This window comes from Hetaerina americana, unplaced genomic scaffold (genome assembly GCF_022747635.1).
Source record: "Hetaerina americana unplaced genomic scaffold, ioHetAmer1.1.p SCAF_6, whole genome shotgun sequence".
In the NCBI taxonomy this organism is placed as follows: domain Eukaryota; kingdom Metazoa; phylum Arthropoda; class Insecta; order Odonata; family Calopterygidae; genus Hetaerina; species Hetaerina americana.
Genome location: NW_027287205.1, coordinates 25,455,179 through 25,482,842, shown reverse-complemented (window position 1 = coordinate 25,482,842; position 27,664 = coordinate 25,455,179). Strand labels below are relative to the sequence as shown.

Genomic DNA, 27,664 nt, shown 5'->3' with positions numbered 1-27,664 from the left:
GAGATTGTAACAGGCAAATACATGAAAGAGACATGAATTCTCTTACCACTACCCTTTCGTATCCCAGTGTTTGCCTCTTCCTCAAAGTGAGTTACCTGTCTGATCGTGGCCAGCGCGTGATTTTTCGTTCGATTAGTATAAGGAGCAAATCCACGGGAGGGTAATTCCCCTCCTCACTAGGGGAACAATTTTGAGTTTAGGAAAATGTAAAATAAATAATAATTTCAGGGAAATACGAGTACTTAGTTGTATGTCCCAGAAACTAATTTTGAATATTCTCCCGAGGATACGATTATATTGTTGTGTGCATGGCGGTCTCCAAATTTGTTTCAAATTAAACAAGATTTTCAACTATCTTTGGGGTAAAAAAAATCAAAATTATTTTAGTTCATTTGCGAAAATCCCACTTCTCAATTTTAGAGATTTTCTAGACCCGATACTGATTTTTATGGTTTGAATTGGAGGACTTCGTTGTCACGTCTCTAGCTCTCAAACACTGACCTTCTCCTCCGGCTGGAGATGCGAAAGCTTACATAAACTGATATACACGTATTTTCACTTAAACCTAGTTTTAGAAAGTTTACATAAGAGGAGCTTTTTAAGTATATGCCTTCATGGCGTTTCGCAAAATAGCTTTTAAATTTATTCATGGCTTACTCGAATTTCAGACTTGTTCTCTGTCTCTACGGTAACTTGGCATCACCCGTCAAACTTTCACCCCTATTTAAGGCTCTTGTCATTCTCTTCTGCTCCTCCTCGTCACTATCCTCGGCTACATTTTATCCTAGTGAACTTGTTACTCCAGATCTCTGGGGTAACTTAAGTCTTAAATTAATGTAAGTAGAAATAATTTTGACCTTCAGTACTTTGTGTAATGACAACGGAAAAAGAAAAACTTGGTAATATTCCTCGAAGTTTAATTATTGACCAGCCGGTTTCGAAGTTTCGCTCATTATCAAGAATTCCACGAGGAAAAATTAGACTTCAAATGAAATTTCTTACACATTAATGGAGACGAGACATAAAATTACCGTCGGGCTTTTATGTCTCGTAAATAAAAGCACCAAAGTTTGACCCATCTTTCCTGCATTTCCGCGAGAAAACTTGAAATTGGATTTCTCAGCAAATTTCGAAATTTTAAGCCCTGGAAAATCTCCCAGAAAGGAGGCGTTAAAACGAGATTGACCCTTGTATAAGCTTTTCTCATCCTTTAAGTTTCTGCGACTCCTATAAAATCTTCTCCCGCCTCTCTCTCCTAATTTTCAACAACTCACACTGTTGATCTCAGACTTCTTTTGAACCCATACCCTACGTTAACCAGAGCCTCCACCAATAACCACCCTCTCTGACTACATGAAACAGTCCTCTACTCTTAAAGCTTCATGCTGTACCTTAATAATGACGGAAACTTCGACACTGGTTGAAACATAATTAAGTTATATAGGACATGGGAAATTGTTTTTCTTTTCCTTCTCTGAATAAAGTTTCATTTCGATGGGTGTGTCTATGTATGTGAGTATATATGTATATGATATATTATTTTCTTAATTCAAGTATCTTAAGAACCACCTTCTGCGATGGTACACTTGTACAATCCTTTCATATTTTGTGGATCCTCTGTTGCACTTTCCAAAAGCCTTTATATCCGAGTTTGAGGTAACCTAGTTGGATAGTGGCTCGTTCCATTTCGCTTTATGGCGCACAAAATTTATCCTAATTCTTTCTGCTCTGATGGACTATTGTGAGTTAAAAATAGTTTTATTTAAATACTAATTTTTGTCATAAAAATATCAGATTTTTCGCCCCGTAGATTACAAGCCTTCTTCTATCCTTTTCTGAGTTTCATAACCTAAACACTTTATGTTCATTCTAATCAAATGAAAGCACGCTCTAGAATGTATATATTTAAATATTTATGGCGAATTACAATGCTTAGTCTTTATTTAACTAGTAGCTTCCGTTACTTTTATATTTATTTATAATATAATTTTTTTTTTTTTTTTTTTTTCGTCCCCCCCGCGGGTAGGGGGATAGAGAATACTCCCGCAGTATCCCTGCTTGTCGTAAGAGGCGACTAAAAGGGCGGGGAGAAAACCCCGAAATCAAACCCCAAGCCAGCAAGGGATGCGTCCGGACAGTGCTGTGGATCCACTGTCTGTGAGCGGCCATACCATCTGGCCTGCGATCCGCCCAGGTGTTTGCCGTGCCTGGAGACCCGTAAGGGAGAGAAGGGGATCCTGGAGGGTGAGCTTTCTGGTTCCCAGCAGGGTGTCGGATGCCCTGTATGGACCGGGGAGCGATATCCCTCTTCGGCCCCGGATTTCGCGTAAACGGGAGGCCGGGAGCTAGCCACTCCCGGTCAATCGGCTTCCGTCGCGTTTTCGCTCCGGTGGCGAGTGCCAAGGTTGTGGGGGTCTGCGTAGGGAGGTCGGAGATGTAAGGGTTTTGGTGGGCCCTTGCACCGAAGATCCACCCCGAAACAGACAACCACTCCAGAAGCGCTATATCCCTCGAGTTAGCCCTGGCGACCGCTCCGGTTTGGCGGAGTGGCGTCCCAAATGTGTGGCTCCGTGGCGGGTGGGGAGGCCGAGGGACGAATCATCTCTTATTATGGAGGAAAAACCCTTTCCACCACTAAAAAGATCCCGTCCGGACACCGGCGGGGGAGAAAAGTGTATCGGCGCATGTAAGCGCTATTTAATTATGTCTTGTGCAAAGGAAGGTGAGACCTTGAAAAAGGTTTCTCCCTTCTTAATTCGCAGAGTGTTGTCACAGATTGTGCCTGGGGACCCAAAGAGCGTGAAGAAGCTCAGGGATGGTACACTACTTATAGAGACCCTGAACGACACACAGAGCGAAAAATTGCTTGCTATGGGAATGCTCCATGACATTCCGATTAAGGTGGAGGTGCACCGCACTCTTAACACCTGTCGGGGAGTCATCAGTCACTACGACCTCCTATACGTGGACATCGAAGAAATCAAGAGAGAAATGTTCTCTCAGGGAGTGACTGATTGTCGTCGACTCACCACGAGGCGCAACGGAGAAAACGTGAACAGCACCTCCGTGATCTTGACGTTTGCGCGTGATAGACTACCCGACAAGGTGTTTGTGGGCTATGAATCGGTACCAGTGAGGCCATTCATCCCGAATCCCGTGCGTTGTTTCAAATGCCAACGGTTCGGCCATGTCGCGTCGCGCTGCGAGGGCAAGGCCACCTGCCCGCGCTGTGGCAAAGACGCGCACGAGGATAAAGAGTGCTCTTCGGAACCTCTTTGTGTCAATTGCGAGGGTACACACCCAGTGTACTCTCGTGATTGCCCGAAGATGAAAGAAGAAAGGAAAGTCATGGAGATAAAAACACTGGAAAAAATCCCATATGCGGAAGCGAGGAGGAAATACAGGGCGCTAATCGCCCCAACTTTCTCCCGGTCCTTTGCTTCCGTTGCAACCACGCCATGTGTAAAGTATACCATCGCCACGCAGACGGAGATACCGAAAGAATCCCCAATTGTAAACACGCAAGTGCCTAAACCCAAAAGGGTGAAGGATGGAAAGAGTAAGGTGGACAAGGAGCCACCTACTCCTGTGGGCCCTTCAAAGAAGAGCCCACAAAAAACCACCAAGGGGAACACGCCAAAAGGGCGTGAGAATACACCCTCCCCGCCGCCTCCAGTGAAGCCAAAGAAGCCGGAGGTAATTGAAGAGGACCAGAGTATCTCTGATACAGAGGTCTTCGCAAACGAGTGGAAGAGGAAACATCGCTTCAAGCGATAACCTCAATAGAGTTGGTCATCTCCCTTTTTAGTCAACTTATTTATTTATATATTTATTTATTTATTTATTTTAATTTAACATTTTAAATGTGTTCCATTCTGCAGTGGAACTGCAATGGTTTTTATCGGCACAAGGAGGAGCTGGCCATTTTAATCCAAGATTTTAAACCCTCTTGTATTTGTCTCCAAGAGACCCATTTTAAGGCTGAAAATAAGGGTATTCTGAAGGGGTTCACTGTTTTTAGAATGGATGACCTAAGTGGCCAACGAGCCCAAGGGGGAGTAGCAGTTGCGGCCCGTGAGGCCCTTTACACCTCGCGAGTCCAACTGAACTCTCCATTCCAGGCCGTCGCTGTCACGGTGCACACCCCTGAGAGGATGACGTTATGCAACGTGTATCTGCCAGAGGGTGCACCGGTGACCCGCCTGAACCTTGAAGCCCTTGTCCACCAGCTTCCTCAGCCGTTCATTTTGATGGGAGATTTTAATGCCCATGATCCTCTCTGGGGAGGGCCAGAAACCCAAAGTAATAGGAGAGGTCGAATTTTATCCAACTTTATTGAGGATTTTAACCTGTTTTTATTAAATAGCGGCGAAAAAACCCGTTTTAACAGCTTCAATGGGGAATTCTCAGCAATAGATCTTTGTCTATGCTCGAGAAGTCTAGCCCCAAAGCTGAAAATGTCCACCCACAACGATCTCTGTGGGAGTGACCATTTTCCTCTTCTACTCGTTAAAGAAGACTCTTCGCCCACCATTTCAAAACCTCCGGAAAAGTGGCGTATTAACCGTGCGGACTGGCCACTTTTCAAGCGTACGTTTACATATAAACACGACGCAAGTTTCGACGCGTTGCGCAACGTCGATAAACTAAGCTCAACGCTGTTGGCGGCAGCTACCAAAAGTATCCCTCGTACGTCCGGGAATATAAATCGAGCTCCTGTCCCTTGGTGGAACGGGGAATGCGACCGGGCGATTCGGGCGAGGAAAAAAGCATTGAATATTTTTAGAAAATATCCCACGGCAACTAATCTGGCATCGTACCGCCGCCTGAGAGCACGAGCTCGAAGGGCCGTGAAGGAGGCCAAGAGGGCTTCCTGGATAGAATACGTCTCTACCATCAACCATCGCACGCCACTTGGTCAGGTATGGGACAAAGTCAAGAAAATCTCCGGGTCCAAGGGCTCATTTGTCATCTCACCATTGCTTGTTGCTGGCCGGGTGGTTAATTCACCTGCCGAAATAAGCAACATATTTGCCAGTCAGTTCGCGGCCAATAGCAGTGACGAGGGCTATGCCGCGGACTTTGCGAACCGGAAGAGGCGATGCGAGAGAGTCCCTCTCAATTTTGGTGCAGGCCCTACAAGCGAATATTACAATGAGCCTTTCACGTCCTGGGAGCTTAAATCCGCCATCGAAGACTCCCATTACACCTCGCCAGGGGCGGACGAAATCCACAACGCATTTCTCCGGAACATTCCGGAAACCGCGATTGGGGAGGTCCTAAATACCCTCAACCAACTCTGGAACGAGGGCAGTTTTCCAAATGCCTGGCGAGAGTCCATCGTGATACCAATCCCAAAACAGGGCAAGGACAAAAATGACCCGAACAACTACCGTCCCATATCTCTCACCAGCTGCCTGTGCAAGGTGATGGAACGGATGGTAAACCGACGTCTCATGTGGTGCTTGGAGAGTCGACACCTGCTCTCCGACGCTCAGTGCGGCTTTCGGCGTGGCAGGTCCACGACAGACCATCTGGTTCGCACTGAGAACTTCATCCAGGAAGCCTTTCTCCACCGTCAACACGTCATAGCAGTCTTCTTCGACCTGGAGAAGGCCTATGATAGTGTGTGGCGATGGAGAATCCTCAACACGCTCCACAAGTGGGGATTTAGAGGCAACATGGCCCTATTTATCAGAAATTTTTTAACCAACCGCCTTTTTAAAGTAAGGACTGGGAAGCACTTTTCCCGATCTTTTACACAGGAGAACGGGGTACCCCAGGGTTCAGTACTGAGCGTGACGTTATTTGCCATCGCCATCAACGACGTGGTGGAATGCATCAATGCCCCGGTGATGGCATCGCTCTATGTGGACGACCTAGCCATATTTTGCCGGTCGACACGACTGCCAAACGCTTCCAGGCAAGCCCAGGTGACTCTAAACAAACTGGGAGAGTGGTCGCGAAAGAACGGATTTCGTTTCTCCATGGAGAAAACGAAATGCGTGCACTTTCACCGTCTTCGCGGTTACCACGTTACCCCGACCCTAACCCTGTTGGGTAGGATTCTTCCATTTGTGGAGTCCGTCCGCTTTCTCGGCATGATCCTGGACCAAAAGCTGAACTGGCGGGAGCATATCCGCGTGTTACGTGAGAGGTGTCGCCAAACCCTCAACGTTTTAAAGTTTTTAACTCACTCCACTTGGGGAGCAGACCGCACCAGCATGCTTTTATTGTACAGAGGCTTGGTGCGATCCAAACTGGACTATGGTTCCATAGTGTATTCCTCAGGACGAGAGTCTTACTTGAGACCACTTACATGTGTCCACAATGCTGGGATACGGTTGGCCACCGGGGCATTTAGAACAAGCCCAGTCCCAAGCTTACTTGCAGACGCAGGGGAGCCTCCGTTGGAAACCCGCAGGATGATTTTAATGGGCAACTATGCCTGTAAAATTTTATCAGAGACAATCCACCCTTGTTTTAACATAGTTTTTAACCAACGGTTTTTAGACTTATTTAACAGGCGGAGAAGGGCAACTAGGCCCTTTGCCGTTCGTTTTAATGATTTTATTAACGCGGTAAATTTTACATTTCCTCAAGTATGCCCCGTCTCCTATGCTAAGTACCCGCCTTGGTTAACGCCAATGCCGGATATTAAACTCATTGCCAGTGCACGCCGCAAAGCCAAGACGACCGATTCCGAATACCAGCAGCTCTTCAGTGCCGTCCTCGGCTCACTTTCTGACTTTGTCCCAGTCTACACCGACGGGTCAAAGTCAGAATCTGCATGTGCCTATGCGGTCGTGTCCCACTACCATGGAGTCGTGAGGAAAAAACTGCACACTTCTTGCAGCATTTTCACAGCCGAGCTGTCAGCCATAAGGACGGCCCTAGGAGAAATAAAAGAAAGCGATGGCTCTTTCCTCATCTGCACAGACTCGTTGAGCGCCCTAAAATCTATATCGGTCTTTGCACCTGTGCACCCGATAGTCCAGGAGATCCATTATACCCTGTTGTCCCTTCAGAGAAAGGGGAACAGGGTCTCCTTTATATGGACTCCTGGTCACGTCGGCATAAGAGGTAACGAAAAAGCTGACCAGGCAGCGAAGGATGCCCTTCGAAAACCCGAGACCGACTCCACCTTGGTTCCAATGGAGGACGTAAAGGCTGCCTTGCGGAACTCGGTCCTGCATCAGTGGAAGGAGACTTGGCAGTCTCTGCAAAATAATAAACTCAGGGCAATAAAACCGGTCGTTTCACCATGGTCCTCTTCCATCCGGAAAATTCGGAGGGAAGAGGTCATGATTACGCGCCTGAGAATAGGACACTCTGCCCTCACTCATTCGTACCTCTTTGCGGAGGTAAAAGAACAGCCCCGCTGCAATGAGTGTTTCCAACCCCTGACGATAAAACATATCCTGACGGAATGCACAACATACCAAAGGGCCAGAGACATGTTGAAGATAAGGGGAGACTTAAAAAATATTTTAGGGGATGACTCTGGGTCTATTAACCGAGTCTTAAGTTTTTTAAGGTCAACCGGTTTAATGGGGCAGCTTTAGCTTTGGAGCTCATAATTTTAATGCTTTTGATTTTAGCATTTTCCTTTTTTTTTTGTTTATTTTATTTATTTATATATTTATTCGTATTTATTTGTTTACTTATTCCTAGTTTAAAAGGAACATAAGTTTTACGTTATGACAGTGGTGCAAAATGACCATAGCTGTCGACGCACCCTACAAACCCCTAAAAACTACTATTTTTTTCGTTACTTTTTCTCGAAGACCGGTGGTCATAGGATCTAGAGGGTTAGACCGTGGCATTTCTTTCAGTTTCTTTGATGTGATTGAAATTATTTCCTGACTTTAAGCAGCGTGGTGTATTTTATATCGTTTGGTGAAGAGAAAAACATTTGCTTCACCGCTGGTCAAAGTTGTTGGTGTTTTTTTGTTTCGTTTCTGTCCTCCACCAGAGGAGGCCAATGGTTCTTGGCCTTGTACAAGTTCCCTCTAATCTGGTAGAGAGACTTGGGCCTTGTAAGAGGCACGTGGGTAGTCTATGCTAGTTGGGAACGAGGCAGGAAAATGTGATCGGCAAGTGAGGTTGGATTTTTCTATTGAAAATGTTTTCTCCAGAGCATTGCTATTTTTAAACTGCAATTGATGAATTTCACGGTTTTAGTTGCTCCGGTAAATTCGTTAAAAAGATACAGTGCAAAGACCTTCAACTTCGATGTATATTTAAATGCACATTTTGGCACAGTGCGTGGTTATCGTCGTCGCGCTGTGCGAATCGGATAGGGTCTTCTTTGGTAGAAATACAGTGAGACATCATCGCTTATTTTGCATAACCTTTACCTAGTGCACCTTTAACGAATATAGATTCCTGGCCTACTTCGTTAATGCCCTAAGAGATGGAATTGAATGGACACTTAGGCAAGGGCATATGGGCGACAGTATTTTTTCAGATGCTCATTTCGACGCCAATTGAGATTGCCCGTCATTTCGCATTTTTACTAGCTCTCTTTTTATTCTGCCACTCTTTTGAGTAGCACCCTCTCAAGTCTCGTCGAAAAGGGTAATAGGTCGAGTTCTGCAAGCGATGCACTCCGGAACTCGACCTCATCGTTTTCGCATTTTGGAAAGAACTTTCTAAAACGTGCAGGAAATTATGACGATTTTATGGCTTTACATTCGTAGAATTTTTAAAATAAGTAATAAATTCGGTAGGTGATGCTTTTGGCCGAACGTAAACGGTTGGTTTTAGAAAAATTTAATCTCAAATCGAAGCCAATGCAAAAACTGACCGCGTCTACATCGTCGGTCATATTTTCAGAAATGGCAGAGTTTTCCGGGTCTCTCGCCTACTTGCAAATTTACGCATTTCGACGGTCTCTAATTTAGGATTTAATATGATTTGAAAAGTCAAAAATTTTAATTTTTCACGGTTATGAAAATCCTCTTCACTTTCCGTAGTGAAAAGTCAGGGCAGTCAGGAACTATTATTGTTATTTTCGTGGATTATGTAATTAAACATGAATATAGTAATTAGCATTGTGCATTTAAGACGCTATTTAGAAAAACTTCTTCTAAAAGTCGCCTGCTTTGGCAATGATCTACGAATTTCACTTGCGTTAACAGAAGACATTTACAGTAATAACAGTACCTTACTATTTCATATATATAAAAATCGTAGAACTTCATAATTAATGTTCAAATGGAAGTTATCCTAGATTTGAAAAAAAAGACGAAGGGAGCAATCAAAACGATCCTCTTGTTATATTTATCTTTTTTTGTAGAAATGTTAGTTTTAAGAAGTTAAGATAAGCACCATCCCAGCAGAATGTTCCATAAGTTCTAGAATAATGTCTGTAGTGACTTTTAAATTATCCTCACAAATGCGTAGGATATTCATTTTGAATGAAGTACAAATGTGCATGAGTTCGTCGTAAAATCTTTGTTAGGCGCCTGTCGTTAATGGTATGATGTTATATAAAAGTCTTTTGGATGATAAGACGAAATCTAGTGAAATTTGCATCTTATAAACACATTATAATGCATATTTCGTTTTTGTTATTTCTATTTGCAATCTATTATATTAAAACCAATGTCTCTAATTTATTAGACCTGATTGCATATTATTTTTAATTTAACCCTGCATTCGCGAACACAAAAAAACTACTGAACCATTGTTTGGTATTCCTCGAATAACTGCTCCCTGAAGCTTTTCCATATGAATGTTGTTTCATGCTGTCAAAAGCCTAGGTTAAATGAAAATACATAACAAATTGAGTAGCTTCAGGCGTGATGTGGTAGAAGTCGAGCATAATGAATAACTGATTGAAGCACTTTTCCAATTGATAAAATAAAAATCTGTATCCATCTGTAAAATAAAAAAAAATATCAAGTGGAAACGTGCTTCAATCAGTTATTCAGAAAATGCATAAGTTGGCTGTTCGTTATTTGGAGTTAATCGGCTCGTAAACCGTGCGTCATGCCAATTTCCAACATAGTTTGAGTTGTACTTAACGGCATGTGGGTTCACGCATAATAATACGATACGTGGAGGGACTACGATTTTTTCTAAGCATAGTCAAATGAATCGACTCTACTTTTTGTCTGAACCGGAATGTCCTTCTGAAAAGACATCATGTAGCACTTAATTTCTCTCAATGTGGCGTACCGAATATTGGGATAATTCGATTATCCGTTGCAGACAGCTCCACTTAATGGAAACCCCTTAATCAGTTTGATGTGTTAACCGGCTTACATGAGTACGAATTACTTGAAATGAAAACCGTATCCCTCAGTTAATTGCCTCGATATAGTTTTACGGTGAGTGCATGACTTGCCAAACAAAAAAATTATCACGGGTATTAAAAAGCAGCAGTTCACTGTATTTCATAATTTTTCCGTTTTCTTGTCATCTTAAGCGGCATTGTCTTACTCTTATCCAGCGTTTCAAATTGAGTTATGATATTTAAACCCTGTGCCAGTCAATTATGGAAACTATATAATAAATGTGAAACTCCAATAGCCGTAAACAGTGGCTATTGGAGTTTCACATTTATTATATATTACTAGCCGTAAGAGCTCATTTCTATCAATAAATTATGGAAACAAATCCCAAAAAATGAAGTTCTTACCAGCAATCTCATAATAAGAAATTAAGTGGACATTAAACTTTTAAAGGAGCTCATTCTCCCTAGTGTAATAGGACTTGTATACTCTTAGTATAAATTTTGAGAAAGGTTCATGAGATTTTTCCTGGTGTTTTCAACCGAAAGAATTGCGATAAACCACGCGTCGAGTTGTCTCCAAGGAGACTTTCGTTCGCCGTACCCACTGATTCAGGAAAAGGTTCAGATACCTCTGCTTTTTGGATGTTGCGGTTAAATTTCTTAACGCGAATTAATGATTTGCTCAACCATGAAAAAATTCATTCGGATATTTCGTGGGAAACGCGTGTGCAATCTTACGTGTAAGTGCTAAAATTTCAAGAAATTAGCCTTTTTAACAGAACACAATTTAAAATAAAATATAAATGGAATAGAATTAAGCTCATTGATTAATTAATTGGTATTTACAAACCCATAAAATCGTTTTTACTAAAAAAATTATCAAATTTATTCACTTAACTAATAGAAATTTTTGCATTCAAGGAACCTATAGATGATGCAATATAACCCTTAATTTTCGCTGCAGCCAACCAAATAAATTCCTTACTACCACCTAAGCGCTAATTTGTTTTTGAGACTACCCGTGGGTGATCGTGTGTATTTCTGTGTTTTTCTGCCGCTTTTCGCCTGTAGAGTGCATACCTTGGCGTCCAGTTTCCCCATTTCCTTGGACAGCTCGTCGTCCGTCTTCCCTGGCTTCGGGGCCTGCTTCCTCGCCATGTGTCCTCGGAATGAAGCCTGGATCTTAGTTGCTGCGTGGCACAACTCTGAAATTAGACAAAAATTTGTGAAGGAGGTTAATTGTCTCACCATGCAGTTTGAATTAATTACTACACGCCTGGATATGCAATGAAAATATTGTAATACGGTCATATATGGAAAATTAAATATTGTGTTATTATTGCAATCGGAATTAATCGAGTCACCGGGCATCGTTTATCATGTCCAAGTATTGAAAGATGGCAAGACAGTCGAATGGACTCTTAAAGCATGTGGATGCTGAATGAGGGGGCCAATGGTAATAATTAAAGAGTACATGAGCATATACTTAAATATAAAATTAAATTTTTGCAAACTTAATTATGCTAATAAAAAATCTATGATCACTCTTATTGAACATGTTCGTAAGAGAAAATGGACTTATTTGAAGAAGTAAATATAGAAGTGCTTTAAAGTACTCTTCTCTCTGTTTGATTATGCGATTGTGGGCAAGAATATACTTCAATGATGACTAAATGTTGTGGTGGAGTGTGTGGTATATTATGGATTTTATGGTAAAAATAGGAATTACTGTGTCATGAAGGAGTGTTGATTGCATACTTAAGTTATTGGCGAGTATCAAAAAAAGTCTGCCCGTGTGAAATTTTACAATGAGGGAAAGGATGAGAATCAACAAACAAATATGCAAGAGGATGTACGACGATTGATTGTTATGGGTACACCGAGAAGTCATGGGTAAATGTGGTTAAATAGATTCTGAAGATGGGTAGCATTAAAAAAATCTTAGTAACAAGAAAGTAAATACCTACAACGCAATATAAGATTGAAGCATAGGTTAAAGAGGTTGGCGAGGGTAAACGTTATGTAAAAGAGTCGATTCCCTGGCCATGACTCAATAAGTTCACGCCATAAGGACTCCACGCACCATGATATGAAGGTGTTCGTAAGTCGCTATGTTACCCTATCACAGGAGGGAACGCCTTGGTAAGGTTTCCAGTCACGTACGATCATGGCAGTGTATTTTGTGAATCCAATTCTTATATTTGAACTAGCGATAGTGATTTTCGTGAATCCAATTCTTGTTTTACTTCACCGCCACGAATTGGTAAAGTATATAAGGTTAGTATTAAAAGTATCGGTAGCAATTGTTCTGAAGTTTGCATGAAGTGCTGAATTCAGACCGTTGGTTAAGTGATCGCATGATCGCAGATCGTGTTGACAAAATTTGAACTATTTATACTGAAAATTTGGCGAAGCGGAAGATCTACGCTAAACTTTCCTAGACGGTGTTGATGGGCGACCTAGAGCAAAGTTGAGTGTCTGCTTGCGAAGACCTTCTGCAACGCATCGAAGAAGACCCCTACTTTTTGGACAGTCCAAACTTGGCACCAGCATACTATTTTTTCTATTCCCGAAAGTTAAATATTCCCTCAAAGGACACCACCATGGGGCCCTAAGTGCCATCACAGAGGCTTGTACGTGCAACCTAAAGGACTTTCCGGAATCCGCCTACCAGGGAGCCTTCAAGTCGTTAAAGAGCCGCTGGCCATAGTGTGTCTTAAGGGATGTATTTTGAAGAATTTTGAGGCTTTGTAGCAATACATACATGTGAAGCAACTACTTTTCGAAACTTTTCCCGATAACTTTTATACAACCCATTTACAATACTGATATAAATTGACGAGTTATTCAATATAGAGAAGAATTTGATAGAACTCAGGAGGAAAAATTTGTTTCTTTACATTAATTCAAATAATGAAGGAGAAATTATATGAATCCTGATCAATTCGTCGACATCCATGTTTGCGCTCAAATTATAATATTATTACCGCTATTACGACTTCAATTGTTTAAACTACTTACTTCCGCTTATCGTAGCGGGTTTTTTCTTTAGGTAAACTCAGGAAAAATATACCATGCTCTAAATGGCTGAATTTTCTTTTTACATTTTCAGCGATGTGATTGACGATGCATTGATTTCTGACTCTGCTACAATTGAGTTCTTACCTTAAGTATGAACCGGCCTTACGGAAGAGGGAAAGGAATTCCTGGACTTAAAATGCCTCAACTTTCACGTCTTTATCATAAATAAATGCTCAGCGTATTGTTTACAATTATTTGCTTCATTCATATTGCGTCCAATTTTCATAATGTGCCCAACTACCTGTGTAGTCATTGTTTGTTATCGTGTGATTTGCCCCCCTGCGGGTAGGGGGTTAGAGAATACTCCCGCAGTATCCCTGCTTGTCGTAAGAGGCGACTAAAAGGACGGGGAGAAAACCCCGAAAACAAACCCCAACCCCCCCGCGGGTAGGGGGATAGAGAATACTCCCGCAGTATCCCTGCTTGTCGTAAGAGGCGACTAAAAGGGCGGGGAGAAAACCCCGAAAACAAACCCCAAGCCAGCAAGGGATGCGTCCGGACAGTGCTGTGGATCCACTGTCTGTGAGCGGCCATACCATCTGGCCTGCGATCCGCCCAGGTGTTTGCCGTGCCTGGAGACCCGTAAGGGAGAGAAGGGGATCCTGGAGGGTGATCTTTCTGGTTCCCAACAGGGTTTCGGATGCCCTGTATGGACCGGAGAGCGATATCCCTCTTTGGCCCCGGATTTCGCGTAAACGGGAGGCCGGGAGCTAGCCACTCCCGGTCAATCGGCTTCCGTCGCGTTTTCGCTCCGGTGGCGAGTGCCAAGGTTGTGGGGGTCTGCGTAGGGAGGTCGGAGATGTAAGGGTTTTGGTGGGCCCTTGCACCGAAGATCCACCCCGAAACAGACAACCACTCCAGAAGCGCTATATCCCTCGAGTTAGCCCTGGCGACCGCTCCGGTTTGGCGGAGTGGCGTCCCAAATGTGTGGCTCCGTGGTGGGTGGGGAGGCCGAGGGACGAATCATTTACTATTATGGAGGAAAAACCCTTTCCACCACTAAAAAGATCCCGTCCGGACACCGGCGGGGGAGAAAAGTGTATTGGCGCATGTAAGCGCTATTTAATTATGTCGTGCATAGAGGAAGGTGAAACCTTGAAAAAGGTTTCTCCTTTCTTAATTCGCAGAGTGTTGTCACAGATTGTGCCTGGGGACCCAAAGAGCGTGAAGAAGCTCAGGGATGGTACACTTCTTATAGAGACCCTGAACGATACACAAAGTGAAAAACTGCTTGCTACAGGAATGCTCCATGACATTCCGATTAAGGTGGAGGTGCACCGCACTCTTAACACCTGTCGGGGAGTCATCAGTCACTACGACCTCCTATACGTGGACATCGAAGAAATCAAGAGAGAAATGTTCTCTCAGGGAGTGACTGATTGTCGTCGACTCACCACAAGGCGCAACGGAGAAAACGTAAACAGCACCTCCGTGATCTTGACGTTTGCGCGTGATAGACTACCCGACAAGGTGTTTGTGGGCTATGAATCGGTACCAGTGAGGCCATTCATCCCAAATCCCGTGCGTTGTTTCAAATGCCAACGGTTCGGCCATGTCGCGTCGCGCTGCGAGGGCAAGGCCACCTGCCCGCGCTGTGGCAAAGACGCGCACGAGGATAAAGAGTGCTCTTCGGAACCTCTTTGTGTCAATTGCGAGGGTACACACCCAGTGTACTCTCGTGATTGCCCGAAGATGAAAGAAGAGAGGAAAGTCATGGAGATAAAAACACTGGAAAAAATCCCATATGCGGAAGCGAGGAGAAAATACAGGGCGCTAATCGCCCCAACTTTCTCCCGGTCCTTTGCTTCCGTTGCAACCACGCCATGTGTAAAGTGTACCATCGCCACGCAGACGGAGATACCGAAAGAATCCCCAATGGAAAACACGCAAGTGCCTAAACCCAAAAGGGTGAAGGACGGAAAGAGTAAGGTGGACAAGGAGCCACCTACTCCTGTGGGCCCTTCAAAGAAGAGCCCACTAAAAACCACCAAGGGGAACACGCCAAAAGGGCGTGAGAATACACCCTCCCCGCCGCCTCCAGTGAAGCCAAAGAAGCCGGAGGTAATTGAAGAGGACCAGAGTATCTCTGATACAGAGGTCTTCGCAAACGAGTGGAAGAGGAAACATCGCTTCAAGCGATAACCTCAATAGAGTTGGTCATCTCCCTTTTTAGTCAACTTATTTATTTATATATTTATTTATTTATTTATTTTAATTTAACATTTTAAATGTGTTCCATTCTGCAGTGGAACTGCAATGGTTTTTATCGGCACAAGGAGGAGCTGGCCATTTTAATCCAAGATTTTAAACCCTCTTGTATTTGTCTCCAAGAGACCCATTTTAAGGCTGAAGATAAGGGTATTCTGAAGGGGTTCACTGTTTTTAGAATGGATGACCTAAGTGGCCAACGAGCCCAAGGGGGAGTAGCAGTTGCGGCCCGTGAGGCCCTTTACACCTCGCGAGTCCAACTGAACTCTCCATTCCAGGCCGTCGCTGTCACGGTGCACACCCCTGAGAGGATGACGTTATGCAACGTGTATCTGCCAGAGGGTGCACCGGTGACCCGCCTGAACCTTGAAGCCCTTGTCCACCAGCTTCCTCAGCCGTTCATTTTGATGGGAGATTTTAATGCCCATGATCCTCTCTGGGGAGGGCCAGAAACCCAAAGCAATAGGAGAGGTCGAATTTTATCCAACTTTATTGAGGATTTTAACCTGTTTTTATTAAATAGCGGCGAAAAAACCCGCTTTAACAGCTTCAATGGGGAATTCTCAGCAATAGATCTTTGTCTATGCTCGAGAAGTCTAGCCCCAAAGCTGAAAATGTCCACCCACAACGATCTCTGTGGGAGTGACCATTTTCCTCTTCTACTCGTTAAAGAAGACTCTTCGCCCACCATTTCAAAACCTCCGGAAAAGTGGCGTATTAACCGTGCGGACTGGCCACTTTTCAAGCGTACGTTTACATATAAACACGACGCAAGTTTCGACGCGTTGCACAACGTCGATAAACTAAGTTCAACGCTGTTGGCGGCAGCTACCAAAAGTATCCCTCGTACGTCCGGGAATATAAATCGAGCTCCTGTCCCTTGGTGGAACGGGGAATGCGACCGGGCGATTCGGGCGAGGAAAAAAGCATTGAATATTTTTAGAAAATATCCCACGGCAACTAATCTGGCATCGTACCGCCGCCTGAGAGCGCGAGCTCGAAGGGCCGTGAAGGAGGCCAAGAGGGCTTCCTGGATAGAATACGTCTCTACCATCAACCATCGCACGCCACTTGGTCAGGTATGGGACAAAGTCAAGAAAATCTCCTGGTCCAAGGGCTCATTTGTCATCTCGCCATTGCTTGTTGCTGGCCGGGTGGTTAATTCACCTGCCGAAATAAGCAACATATTTGCCAGTCAGTTCGCGGCCAATAGCGGTGACGAGGGCTATACCGCGGACTTTGTGAACAGGAAGAGGCGATGCGAGAGAGTCCATCTCAAATTTGGTGCAGGTCCTACACGGGAATATTACAATGAGCCTTTCACGCCCTGGGAGCTTAAATCCGCCATCGAAGACTCCCATTACACCTCGCCAGGGGCGGACGAAATCCACAACGCATTTCTCCGGAACATTCCGGAAAACTCGATTGGGGAGGTCCTAAATACCCTCAACCAACTTTGGAACGAGGGCAGTTTTCCAAATGCCTGGCGAGAGTCCATCGTGATACCAATCCCAAAACAGGGCAAGGACAAAAATGACCCGAACAACTACCGTCCCATATCTCTCACCAGCTGCCTGTGCAAGGTGATGGAACGGATGGTAAACCGACGTCTCATGTGGTGCTTGGAGAGTCGACACCTGCTCTCCGACGCTCAGTGCGGCTTTCGGCGTGGCAGGTCCACGACAGACCATCTGGTTCGCACTGAGAACTTCATCCAGGAAGCCTTTCTCCAACGTCAACACGTCATAGCAGTCTTCTTCGACCTGGAGAAGGCCTATGATAGTGTGTGGCGATGGAGAATCCTCAACACGCTCCACAAGTGGGGATTTAGAGGCAACATGGCCCTATTTATCAGAAATTTTTTAACAAACCGCCTTTTTAAAGTAAGGACTGGGAAGCACTTATCCCGATCTCTTACACAGGAGAACGGGGTACCCCAGGGTTCAGTACTGAGCGTGACGTTATTTGCCATCGCCATCAACGACGTGGTGGAATGCATCAATGCCCCGGTGATGGCATCGCTCTATGTGGACGACCTAGCTATATTTTGCCGGTCGACACGACTGCCAAACGCTTCCAGGCAAGCCCAGGTGACTCTAAACAAACTTGGAGAGTGGTCGCGAAAGAACGGATTTCGGTTCTCCGTGAAGAAAACGAAATGCGTGCACTTTCACCGTGTTCGCGGTAACCACGTTACCCCGACCCTAACCCTGTTGGGTAGGATCCTTCCATTTGTGGAGTCCGTCCGCTTTCTCGGCATGATCCTGGACCAAAAGCTGAACTGGCGGGAGCATATCCGCGTGTTACGCGAGAGGTGTCGCCAAACCCTCAACGTTTTAAAGTTTTTAACTCACTCCACTTGGGGAGCAGACCGCACCACCATGCTTTTATTGTACAGAGGCTTGGTGCGATCCAAACTGGACTATGGTTCCATAGTGTATTCCTCAGGACGAGAGTCTTACTTGAGACCACTTAAATGTGTCCACAATGCTGGGATACGGTTGGCCACCGGGGCATTTAGAACAAGCCCAGTCCCAAGCTTACTTGCAGACGCAGGGGAGCCTCCGTTGGAAACCCGCAGGATGATTTTAATGGGCAATTATGCCTGTAAACTTTTATCAGAGACAAACCACCCTTGTTTTAACATAGTTTTTAACCAACGGTTTTTAGACTTATTTAACAGGCGGAGATGGGCAACTAGGCCTTTTGCCGTTCGTTTTAATGATTTTATTAATGAGGTAAATTTTACATTTCCTCAAATATGCCCCGTCTCCTATGCTAAGTATCCGCCTTGGTTAACACCAATGCCGGATATTAAACTCATTGCCAGTGCACGCCGCAAAGCCAAGACGACCGATTCCGAATACCAGCAGCTCTTCAGTGCCGTCCTCAGCTCACTTTCTGACTTTGTCCCCGTCTACACCGACGGGTCAAAGTTAGAGTTGTCAAGTGCGGTCGTGTCCCACTACCATGGAGTCGTGAGGAAAAAATTGCACACTTCATGCAGCATTTTCACAGCCGAGCTGTCAGCCATAAGGACGGCCCTAGGAGAAATAAAAGAAAGCAATGGCTCTTTCCTCATCTGCACCGACTCGCTGAGCGCCCTAAAATCTTTCTCGGTCTTTGCACCTGTGCACCCGATAGTCCAGGAGATCCATTATACCCTGTTGTCCCTTCAGAGAAAGGGTAACAGGGTCTCCTTTATATGGACTCCTGGTCACGTCGGCATAAGAGGTAACGAAAAAGCTGACCAGGCAGCGAAGGATGCCCTTCGAAAACCCGAGACCGACTCCACCTTGGTTCCAATGGAGGACGTAAAGGCCGCCCTGCGGAACTCGGTCTTGCAACAGTGGAAGGAGGCTTGGCAGTCTCTGCAAAATAATAAACTCAGGGCAATAAAACCGGTCGTTTCACCATGGTCCTCTTCCATCCGGAAAATTCGGAGGGAAGAGGTCATGATTACGCGCCTGAGAATAGGACACTCTGCCCTCACTCATTCGTACCTCTTTGCGGAGGTAAAAGAACAGCCCCGCTGCAATGAGTGCTTCCAACCCCTGACAATAAAACATATCCTGACAGAATGTAGAAGATACCAAGGGACCAGAGACATGTTGAAGATAAGGGGAGACTTAAAAAATATTTTAGGGGATGACTCTGAGTCCATAAATCGAGTCTTAAATTTTTTAAGGGCAACTGGTTTAATGAGGCAGATATAGTTTTTGATCTCATAATTTGAATGGCCTTTGATTTTAACAATTATTTATTTATTTATTTATATTTAATCGTATTTATTTATTTATTTATTCCTAAGTAAAAAGGAATTTTAGTTTTATACTTAATGAGTGGTGCAAAATGACCTTAGCTGTCGACGCACCCTAAAACTCTCAAAACTACTACTCGTGTGATTTGTCCTACCGGCCATTGAAAAGAGGTTTTGAAATTAATATCAGTGATAAATTTTAGCGTGACATTAACAAGGTGTCTTCACGTTCTGAGTTATCCCAGTGAATATGAATGAATAGCTTATGAATAATAGACTGGCAGGGCTGCAATGTACTTTATGGTTTGACAATAATCGCATTTTATTCGGTTCATTGGTTTCACTGGATCTTTTCACAGGCAATACAGTCCAATGTTCTGATGAATCAGATAAAAGTTGTTAATCATTCGGCAAGTTGATTTGAAACTTCATGATTTAAGGAAAACACTCTTCTGGTGACTTCACGAAGCTCAATGGTATCACCAACCATTCAGTTTATGGTGAATCCAACCGGAAAATAATAAAAGAGTTACAATATATTGGAATTCCTCAGGTCAACCGGATTTCCGATATGAGTATGGGATAACATATATGTATTTATACTTTTTGAACTCACAGGAAATGATTTTTATTTCCTCCTTAAACACATCTGGCTATTCAGTCGTGAACATGAAACTAGAATATTTTCTTCCATCTTCCCCGATTCAAACTTTTATTGTCAACGACTATCAACTATTATCAACAATTATAAAGTATCATCACTTACTAAATATTATCGCCGGCAGTTTCTATCGTCAACAACTATCAACTATCGTCAGCAAAGTTCTACTTTCGGCTGTAATTATAGATTATCGTTAACAACTGACAACTATCGTTAGCAGCTTTAATTATCGTCAGTATCATTCAACTGTCGTCAGCAACTACTTTTAGTCAACGAACTTCAGCTATCGTCGATAACTGCCAAAAACTTTTGTATGATCTCCCGACCCAAAATCATTGACAGTTTTGTGTATAGCTGTTACTTTGTAAGCATAAGACATTAATCAACTAATATTTTGGTTTGTCAAGAAGTATTCATCGATATTTTACGACTCCTTTGTCCTCTACTCTAGCGGCATTCATTAGAATTCTAATTCGAAGATTGGTGTTATCTGCAGCCTTCCATTCTATCCTGTTGGATGATTATTCTCTCGGACACAGACGCCCCTTCCATCTCGCAGCTCCCTTTATTCGAATTGGTGACTCTTCTCTCGAAAAGATATCTGGCAACCCGCCCGAAGCCCGTGTCTCTTTTTTCCTTTCTGATTACTTAACGACGCGCGCGAACAATGACAAATGGAAGACCACCGAGAACGTCCTTCTCCGGAGTTGTGGACCAGAATTTCTCTGGGGCTGGTAATGGTGTTAGAATGTGTTTCAGGACGCAGGTGCCAACCACCCGCGTTACTCCCGAGGTATTCCCGAGTGACAACGAGAGGACTGTGTCCGCACGGGGGGCGACGGTGTCCCCGCGGTCAGTGGGCCCCGAAGGGTACGAGACGCAGACGCCGACCCTCTGTGCCTTCGGTGCCAGCAAATGGAACAAGAACACCTGCACCTCGGTTGCCCTTCTGCCATTCTACTCGACACACATTGGACTAAACGAGGACGCTGCATGGAATTCGTTTCCGAACATTTTTCAAGCGGTGGAAAACACGTAAGGCCATTATTAAGATGTCCGCTCTCAAAGTAACAATGTTTCTTCGCCCGCTTTTTATCTTATTCATCAAATATATGCTTTCCATGAAACTGATTTCATCAGTTAAAGTGTAGAAACGTGTTATTCATTGTATTATGTCCAGTGTATTAATACAATTCAGTGTAGGCTGTTTTTGTGTAAGGAAAACGTTTTTTTAATTGCGCACAACTCATTATTCCTTCCTATTATTTGCAGCAGAGAGCTTTTTCTACATAGAAAGGCATACATATAGTATAGATACCATAGTGCTTGGCGGCATTCGCAAAGTTACCATTATCACACTTCCTAAAGTCAAAATCCATGCCAGAATCGTGCGAAAGTTGAAATCACGAAAATCTCAATGAAAAGTTTTCTTTGGTGCAAGAACTGCTAAAAAGTGTTAGTTTAATTCAAAAACCATTATATTTACGATCACAAGCATAATTTATAATTCTGATGGCGGTGAAAATGATCTTTCAATTGAGCTGAGAGCAGGCACAATGTTTTCTCAAAGCAGAAGATTTGAGATTCAATGGTTAGAGTGCTAAATATATCACGGGAAGCATTTTTCTCCTGGTGGTTGATTTTTGCTATGACTTGTGATCACAGCTGGCCTGCTATTAAAATCTACGTGGCGACGTGTTAAGTTCACACGTTAACTGAGGAATCCCCCGGAGGCATTTCCTCTTGTTGTCCCCTCATGCGGAAGTAGTGGTATTCAGAAAATTCACCCTCATTGATTTCTTATCGAATGGAAGGGGGAGGGTAATTTTTTTTATCGACCAACCAGATTTGAACTGAGAACCCTTCGGTCAGGAGATAAACGCTTTGCCAAGCAGTGCTGTCGCGCCGGATCTAACCGTATGTTTTTATACCGAGAAAAAAAGCTTCGTCAAACGTTTGTGTGTAAAAAAAACTTTGCGGAGACCCGTATGAAAATCCCCTCACTGAGCCGCAGCGAGTTTTTACCCACAAATGATCCTCAGACGTACAAATAAACATTTCCAAAGGAAATTGGCTGCGCAGTGATGCGGATTTGGGAATTAATGCAAAAAAATTGACTAGAATGTAGCTCAGGGCCGCGGCCGAGTGTGGCGCGCGATGGCCGAAGGCGGCCCAGCTAGGAAATCAATATATAGTGTGTGTGCCTCTCTTTCTCTCTCTTTCCCTCCCTTCACTACTAGAGATCTCCCTCCCTCCCCCTTTTGAAAGAAAGAAAGAAAAAGCACCTCCTTGCCCCGTCCACGTCCTCTCCTCTCGAACGTACCCTTCTCCTCCGCCTTCCTCCTGCCACCCCGTCTATTCTTGGCGACCCTTTTATATTTTAAATGGCAAAGGAATACTTGAGAAATGAAAATGAATTGCCTGTGATGATTTAATTAATGTTTCAAAGTTGTCGTTTCAACTTGAAAACTCAAGAAATCCCACTGGGCATATCTAAATATTCTAATTCTTCCGTAACTATTTGATGTGCTGAAGCCACTTCCCACGGTGGGACTTCTCACGTTTTTAATGCAAGTGCCTGCGATGCGGGGATGCTTCTCTTCTTTCGGGGGAATAAATGGTGTAGGTTTTCCATGTTTTGATCCTTTCAGAAGGGAGTGTGTGTATGACTGCAATATATCGTGTACATGTGAGCCTTTCACGCGGAGGTGCCCATAGTCTGTGCCCCTTTTCGAGTTTTTTCTAGGGCTACCAGATATTTTTCAATGCTGGAGTAATATTATGGCAAAAACAAAAGTGTTAAATTTCTTCAAAAAAAAAGATGACGTTCTATGTAAATAAATATTGGAAGAATATTAATACATAACTACGTTCGTATTTATTTTTAATGTTTCGGAAAAGTCGGGCCAATAATCAAAACCGCACCCGAACGCCGTTGGAAAAAGGATATGTCGAGGAAAACTGGACGCATAGGTGACCCTAGTTCTGTCTCATCCTTGCCATTGGTAGAAGAGTTTCTGTTTATGCTCTCAGTATCGAAAATTAAGACATGATTTATAATGTGTTTACATCGAAGATATTTGTAGGCATTGATTTAGAAGCTGGGATCAATGGATTTATTCTTTGATTAGTTTATTAGTTTTATTTCAGCCATTTATTGAAATTGAATATCAGGCCGTAAGTGCCTACCGTCTGCGGACGAAACGTTATTGTCCGTTAAGTAAACTTTACCGTACTAACCTCTTACCTTAAGGATCTTATATTATGTTGTCAATATCGCCGTTTGAAATCCTCCCAACTAATCCGTACAACCAATCTCGGATGGCAGTCGTCATATGTCCCCATCTCTCTGTGAAGACGACTTAAAAATGCTAAATATACGTAAATCAGAATATAATGGAAGGAATAAAGTTTTAAAATCTGAATTGGATCGGGCTTCCTTCACGTAAAGTAATTATACCACCCAACTCGATTTTTACTTGGACGAATTATATACACTTGAACGATAAGCAGCGAGGATCCATGGAGGAACGAAGTGATGCCATCTATTCGCAAATTTATGAAATTTTCTGCTATGATTAAAATCCTAAAATGCCGATAAGATTATAATCCTTGAAAAAAAACAAAGTGGAAAATATCGTTAGAATGTGATAAAAGTTTTTTCAAGAAAGAAAATCCACCATTACATTAGTCTTCAGTTACTCGTTAAATAAGCTATGCGGTTCATGTATTGAATGCGTGGGGCGACCTTGAATAAAATGGCACATTTAAAACATTGGGAAATGCCAGCGATGAAAGAATGAAAGATATTACTTTTTCTCGTTAAATGTCTTATTTTAGATCGTAAATAGGGCCGGAACTTTGGATCCTCCCCTTGACGCACAGATTTAAGGATTAAAGAAAACGGACAAAAGCGAAAACATTACCATGAAATGACATGCAACATATCACTCCAAATGAATCATATTACAAACAATAGTACTACTGACGACATTGAAGAAGTAATGCAATCTCTTAAAATAGATCAGCGAGTTAAATAAACGAAACAAAAATAGGAAGGCTGACTGTCGAATAGTTACGTGCTTATTCAAGATGTCTTTTTATTCTCTCGCTGAATTCATAAGCTAAGCACAAACATGTGAGCGAATAGTTAAACTTTGTCCCATGCAATATATTTCCAATACTTTCCGAAAAAAACAAAACAATTAATGTGCTAGGGGTTGAAAGTCTTTTAATGTTCTAGGCTTACTTGGACATTTGAAGGAATCTATTGAGAGAAACTTGTATTCTACTAGACATGCTAGTAATTTTTCATTCAAGTTTATATGGGTGGCTAACACCGAAAAATATAAGGTATTTGGGAATTCCAACTTTGCTTCGCAGAGTCAGAAATTCAATTATCTCCTAAAATTAATGTTTAAATGAAAATGAATGACCACTACCGATATTCCATATTGATGTATGGTATTTATCTTAAACAAAAGAAAAGCAGATAAACCCGAAAGACAGATGACGAAGAGAGGCACGCGTTCCAGAAATCGGACGTAAGACAGACGCAGGAGGAAGTATTCATTTGATATATGAATTAAAAACAATGTGCAACTCACACTTTTGAGTGAAAGAAGAAAATCTCGACAAACTTTTGAAAGATGCAACTCGGCCACGAATCGCTGTAGTCCACGAAATCCCAAGCGGGACGCGCGGAAGGAAGTGCATTTACGAGACTTCGCGTTCATTCTGGAAGAGGTCCAGATAATGGACCTGGGCAGTCAGTTAAGTTAGCAGTGACGTAAGATGCGGCAAATGAGACGCGAGATTGGATGCTAGAGAACAAAAGCTATTGCTCAAGTAATCGCGGTTGAATCAAAGCTCTAATAAGAAGCACTCGAGAGAGAACGTTTGCAGCACTAAGAGAGACTTCAATACCGGTCATACACGACGGGGGTGAGAAATCTTGAACAATACATATGCTGCTCAATTGTGTATTTGGATACAAGGGAAGCAAAGTTTTGCTTCGAGCTTCTTTACCTTAATCCTCGTATGAGAGTTGATCTCTGAATTAGGAGGCAATGAGCCTGTAATGAAATCCGATGTGTAAGGATTAAATCTGGCCGGTACAAGTTAAATCATTTATTTCTATAGTAAATGGAGAAACGCATATAATTGCCAAAATGTTGAAAAGTGTACCGGAATCCCAAGTTGAACTGAACAATTATGAAATTTCCATAAATTTGGTCAAATTGGAGATTTTCAGCAAAATTCTCAAAGTTTTTCTTTTTCGGCGCATGGAATAGATTATTATTAATGAGAGTAAAACTCTCGACAAGCCATTTCGACATAAAAAGGAAAAGAAATTATTGTGAGCCTTGGGAGATTCTCAACTTCATCAACATTTGTTTTCAAATCATCAGATACATAGACGATAGGTAGATGTATTCATTTTTGGTCGAGATTGAGAACATAGTCTCTTATACCACTGAACCCCTCATCAAAAATTAAGATAGAGTGAGACGAGATGTTATACGATAGGAGTACATGGAGTATATATCCATTAGCTATACATGTATCAGACTGCTCAGGTGTCATTGGTGGGTACAGAGTCAGGATAGGTAGTGTAAGGAATAGGAGTATGACAAAGGTGTCTATTGTCATATGTGCTGTTCAACGTATATGTGGAGGAATAGTGAAAGAAGCATGGAAATAGCTGGAGATACGAATAAGAGTCGGTGGGGAATTATTAAATCAGGTTTGCGGATGATCAAACTTTAATTTGTCAGCCAACCAAGGGGTTTCAAGCGTTAATGAGTGCATTGGAAAGTCAGTGCGATAAGTATGGAATGAGAATAAATGTAAACAAAACAAAATTTATGTGGTTTTCGAGATAGACAAAGGCTAAGTTAAATATTCAAATAGGAGTTAATAAACTAGAGCAGGTGGAATAGTTTATTTCCGTATCCCAGGATGTGCTGAATTGTCAAAATAAAAAGGACATCAGCAGAAGAATTACGTTGGGCAAATGAGTTTTCATGAAGAGGAGGAAGTTGACTGGGGCGCTGAGTAAGTGTGTTAAGATATGATTAGTAAAAACTTTGATATGGAGCGTGATTTCATTCGACGCCGAAATATGATCGTTGAAGGAACATGATATGCTTAGATTACAGAATTTTGAGATGTGGGTGTGGTGCAGGATGGAAAAGGAAAAATTGACGAGAAAGAAAACAAACGAGGAAGTGCTAGGAATTGGGAGAGGAGAGGAGAAGAGATTGTTAGGAGAAATCCAAAGGAGGCAGGAATGGTAGATGATTTTGATATTTTTGCTGATAAACGCATTTTGATTCTCAATAGGATGTTGAAGACTGTGATGCAGGGAAAAACGTAAGACAAGCGAAGAAGGGGTAGAAAAGGGATCCAAAACCTACCTTAAACGGTGAAGTAACAAAAAGAAATGCTAAACTGCGCAAACTCCTCAATTTGGTGCCGGCCAAAAGCCACATAGAGCACTTGGGTTGGGTCGAAAAATACAATGTCACTATGGATATTATTTTGCCATAAACTAGGCTTCGCATAGGTTACACTATATTTACGCATGGAGTCTTACACCGCTGGGAGGTGCCCTTAGATCAGCCTAGCTAGGTACCTCCACTCGTCACGCATATCCTGACTAAGTGTGAAGGGATTAGAGATAAGCGGAGAGCTTTTCTCCTTCCAAACCAAGTCTATCTTACCTTGTTGACGACTCATCCGTGGTCAGTCTTAACTTTCTGAAATATATATGATATTTTAATATAATGGAAATTATAAACGCAAGCACCGCAGTAAGTCAACCTTGCTCTCATTCCTGTTTTTTTAGTTCTTAAACAATGATGAGACTTAAAAAAGTAATTTCGTATTTTTACTCTTGAGTGATTCTCTTTTAGGGCCCCATAAAAAGGATATTGTGTAAGCTAAAATTTCTCGAACACTTTATCCACAATTTGGCATCAGATCGCCGTGCCGGATCGCCGGACCGGAGTTGAACTGGAAAATGGAAATTTTGAAGTAAGGCCAAAATTGGCCGGAAAATATTAAATGCGCAATTGTTTAAGACGTTTTATAAGTTCCAATTATTCTTATGTCTGGTTTAATGAGGCAGCTATAGTTTTGGATCTCATAATTTTAATGCCTTTTGATTTTAACAATTATTTATTTATTTATTTAATCGTATTTATTTATTCCTAATTAAAAAGGAATTTTAGTTTTAATTTTAATGAGTGGTGCAAAATGACCTTAGCTGTCGACGCACCCTAAAACTCTCAAAACTACTACTACTATTCTTATGTTAGATCCATAAGAAAAGCGGTAAATTCAAAGCGGAGGTTGCCTTTTTTGCCATTTTTAATGACTTGCGTTTGAGCTAAATGCCGTCAAATATTTTCTCTTTTAATTTTACTGCGTATCTTGAAAACATGATGAATTTTTTTCAGAAGCGACTTGTTTATTTCGTTATTTTTGTCTTGTTAATCATAATACTCATTTTTTTTTGGATTATTTACCACCGATTTGTTTCTGTGCACAAAGTATGTCGTGTATAAGGGAATTTACTTTGAACGGTTTTTGGGTTTTTGATTGATTAGATTTTAAGAATTTGGGTTTGATTGATTAGGTTTTTTTGTTTAAAGATTTCAATTCATAAAACCAGCATTTTATATCGGCGTTTATTTATACTTTCTCG

The 27,664-nt window shown here is 42.6% G+C and overlaps 1 protein-coding gene across 1 annotated transcript in view; it reads right to left on the bottom strand.

The window, feature by feature from the left end:
- The window catches only part of LOC139695113 (uncharacterized), a 231,796-nt gene that overhangs the window by 6,379 nt on the left and 197,753 nt on the right, over window positions 1–27,664 (bottom strand). The window contains exon 3 of the mRNA XM_071593747.1: window positions 11,324–11,448. Coding sequence (XP_071449848.1) covers window positions 11,324–11,448 — 125 coding nt within the window. The remainder of the gene's footprint in view (window positions 1–11,323; window positions 11,449–27,664) is intronic.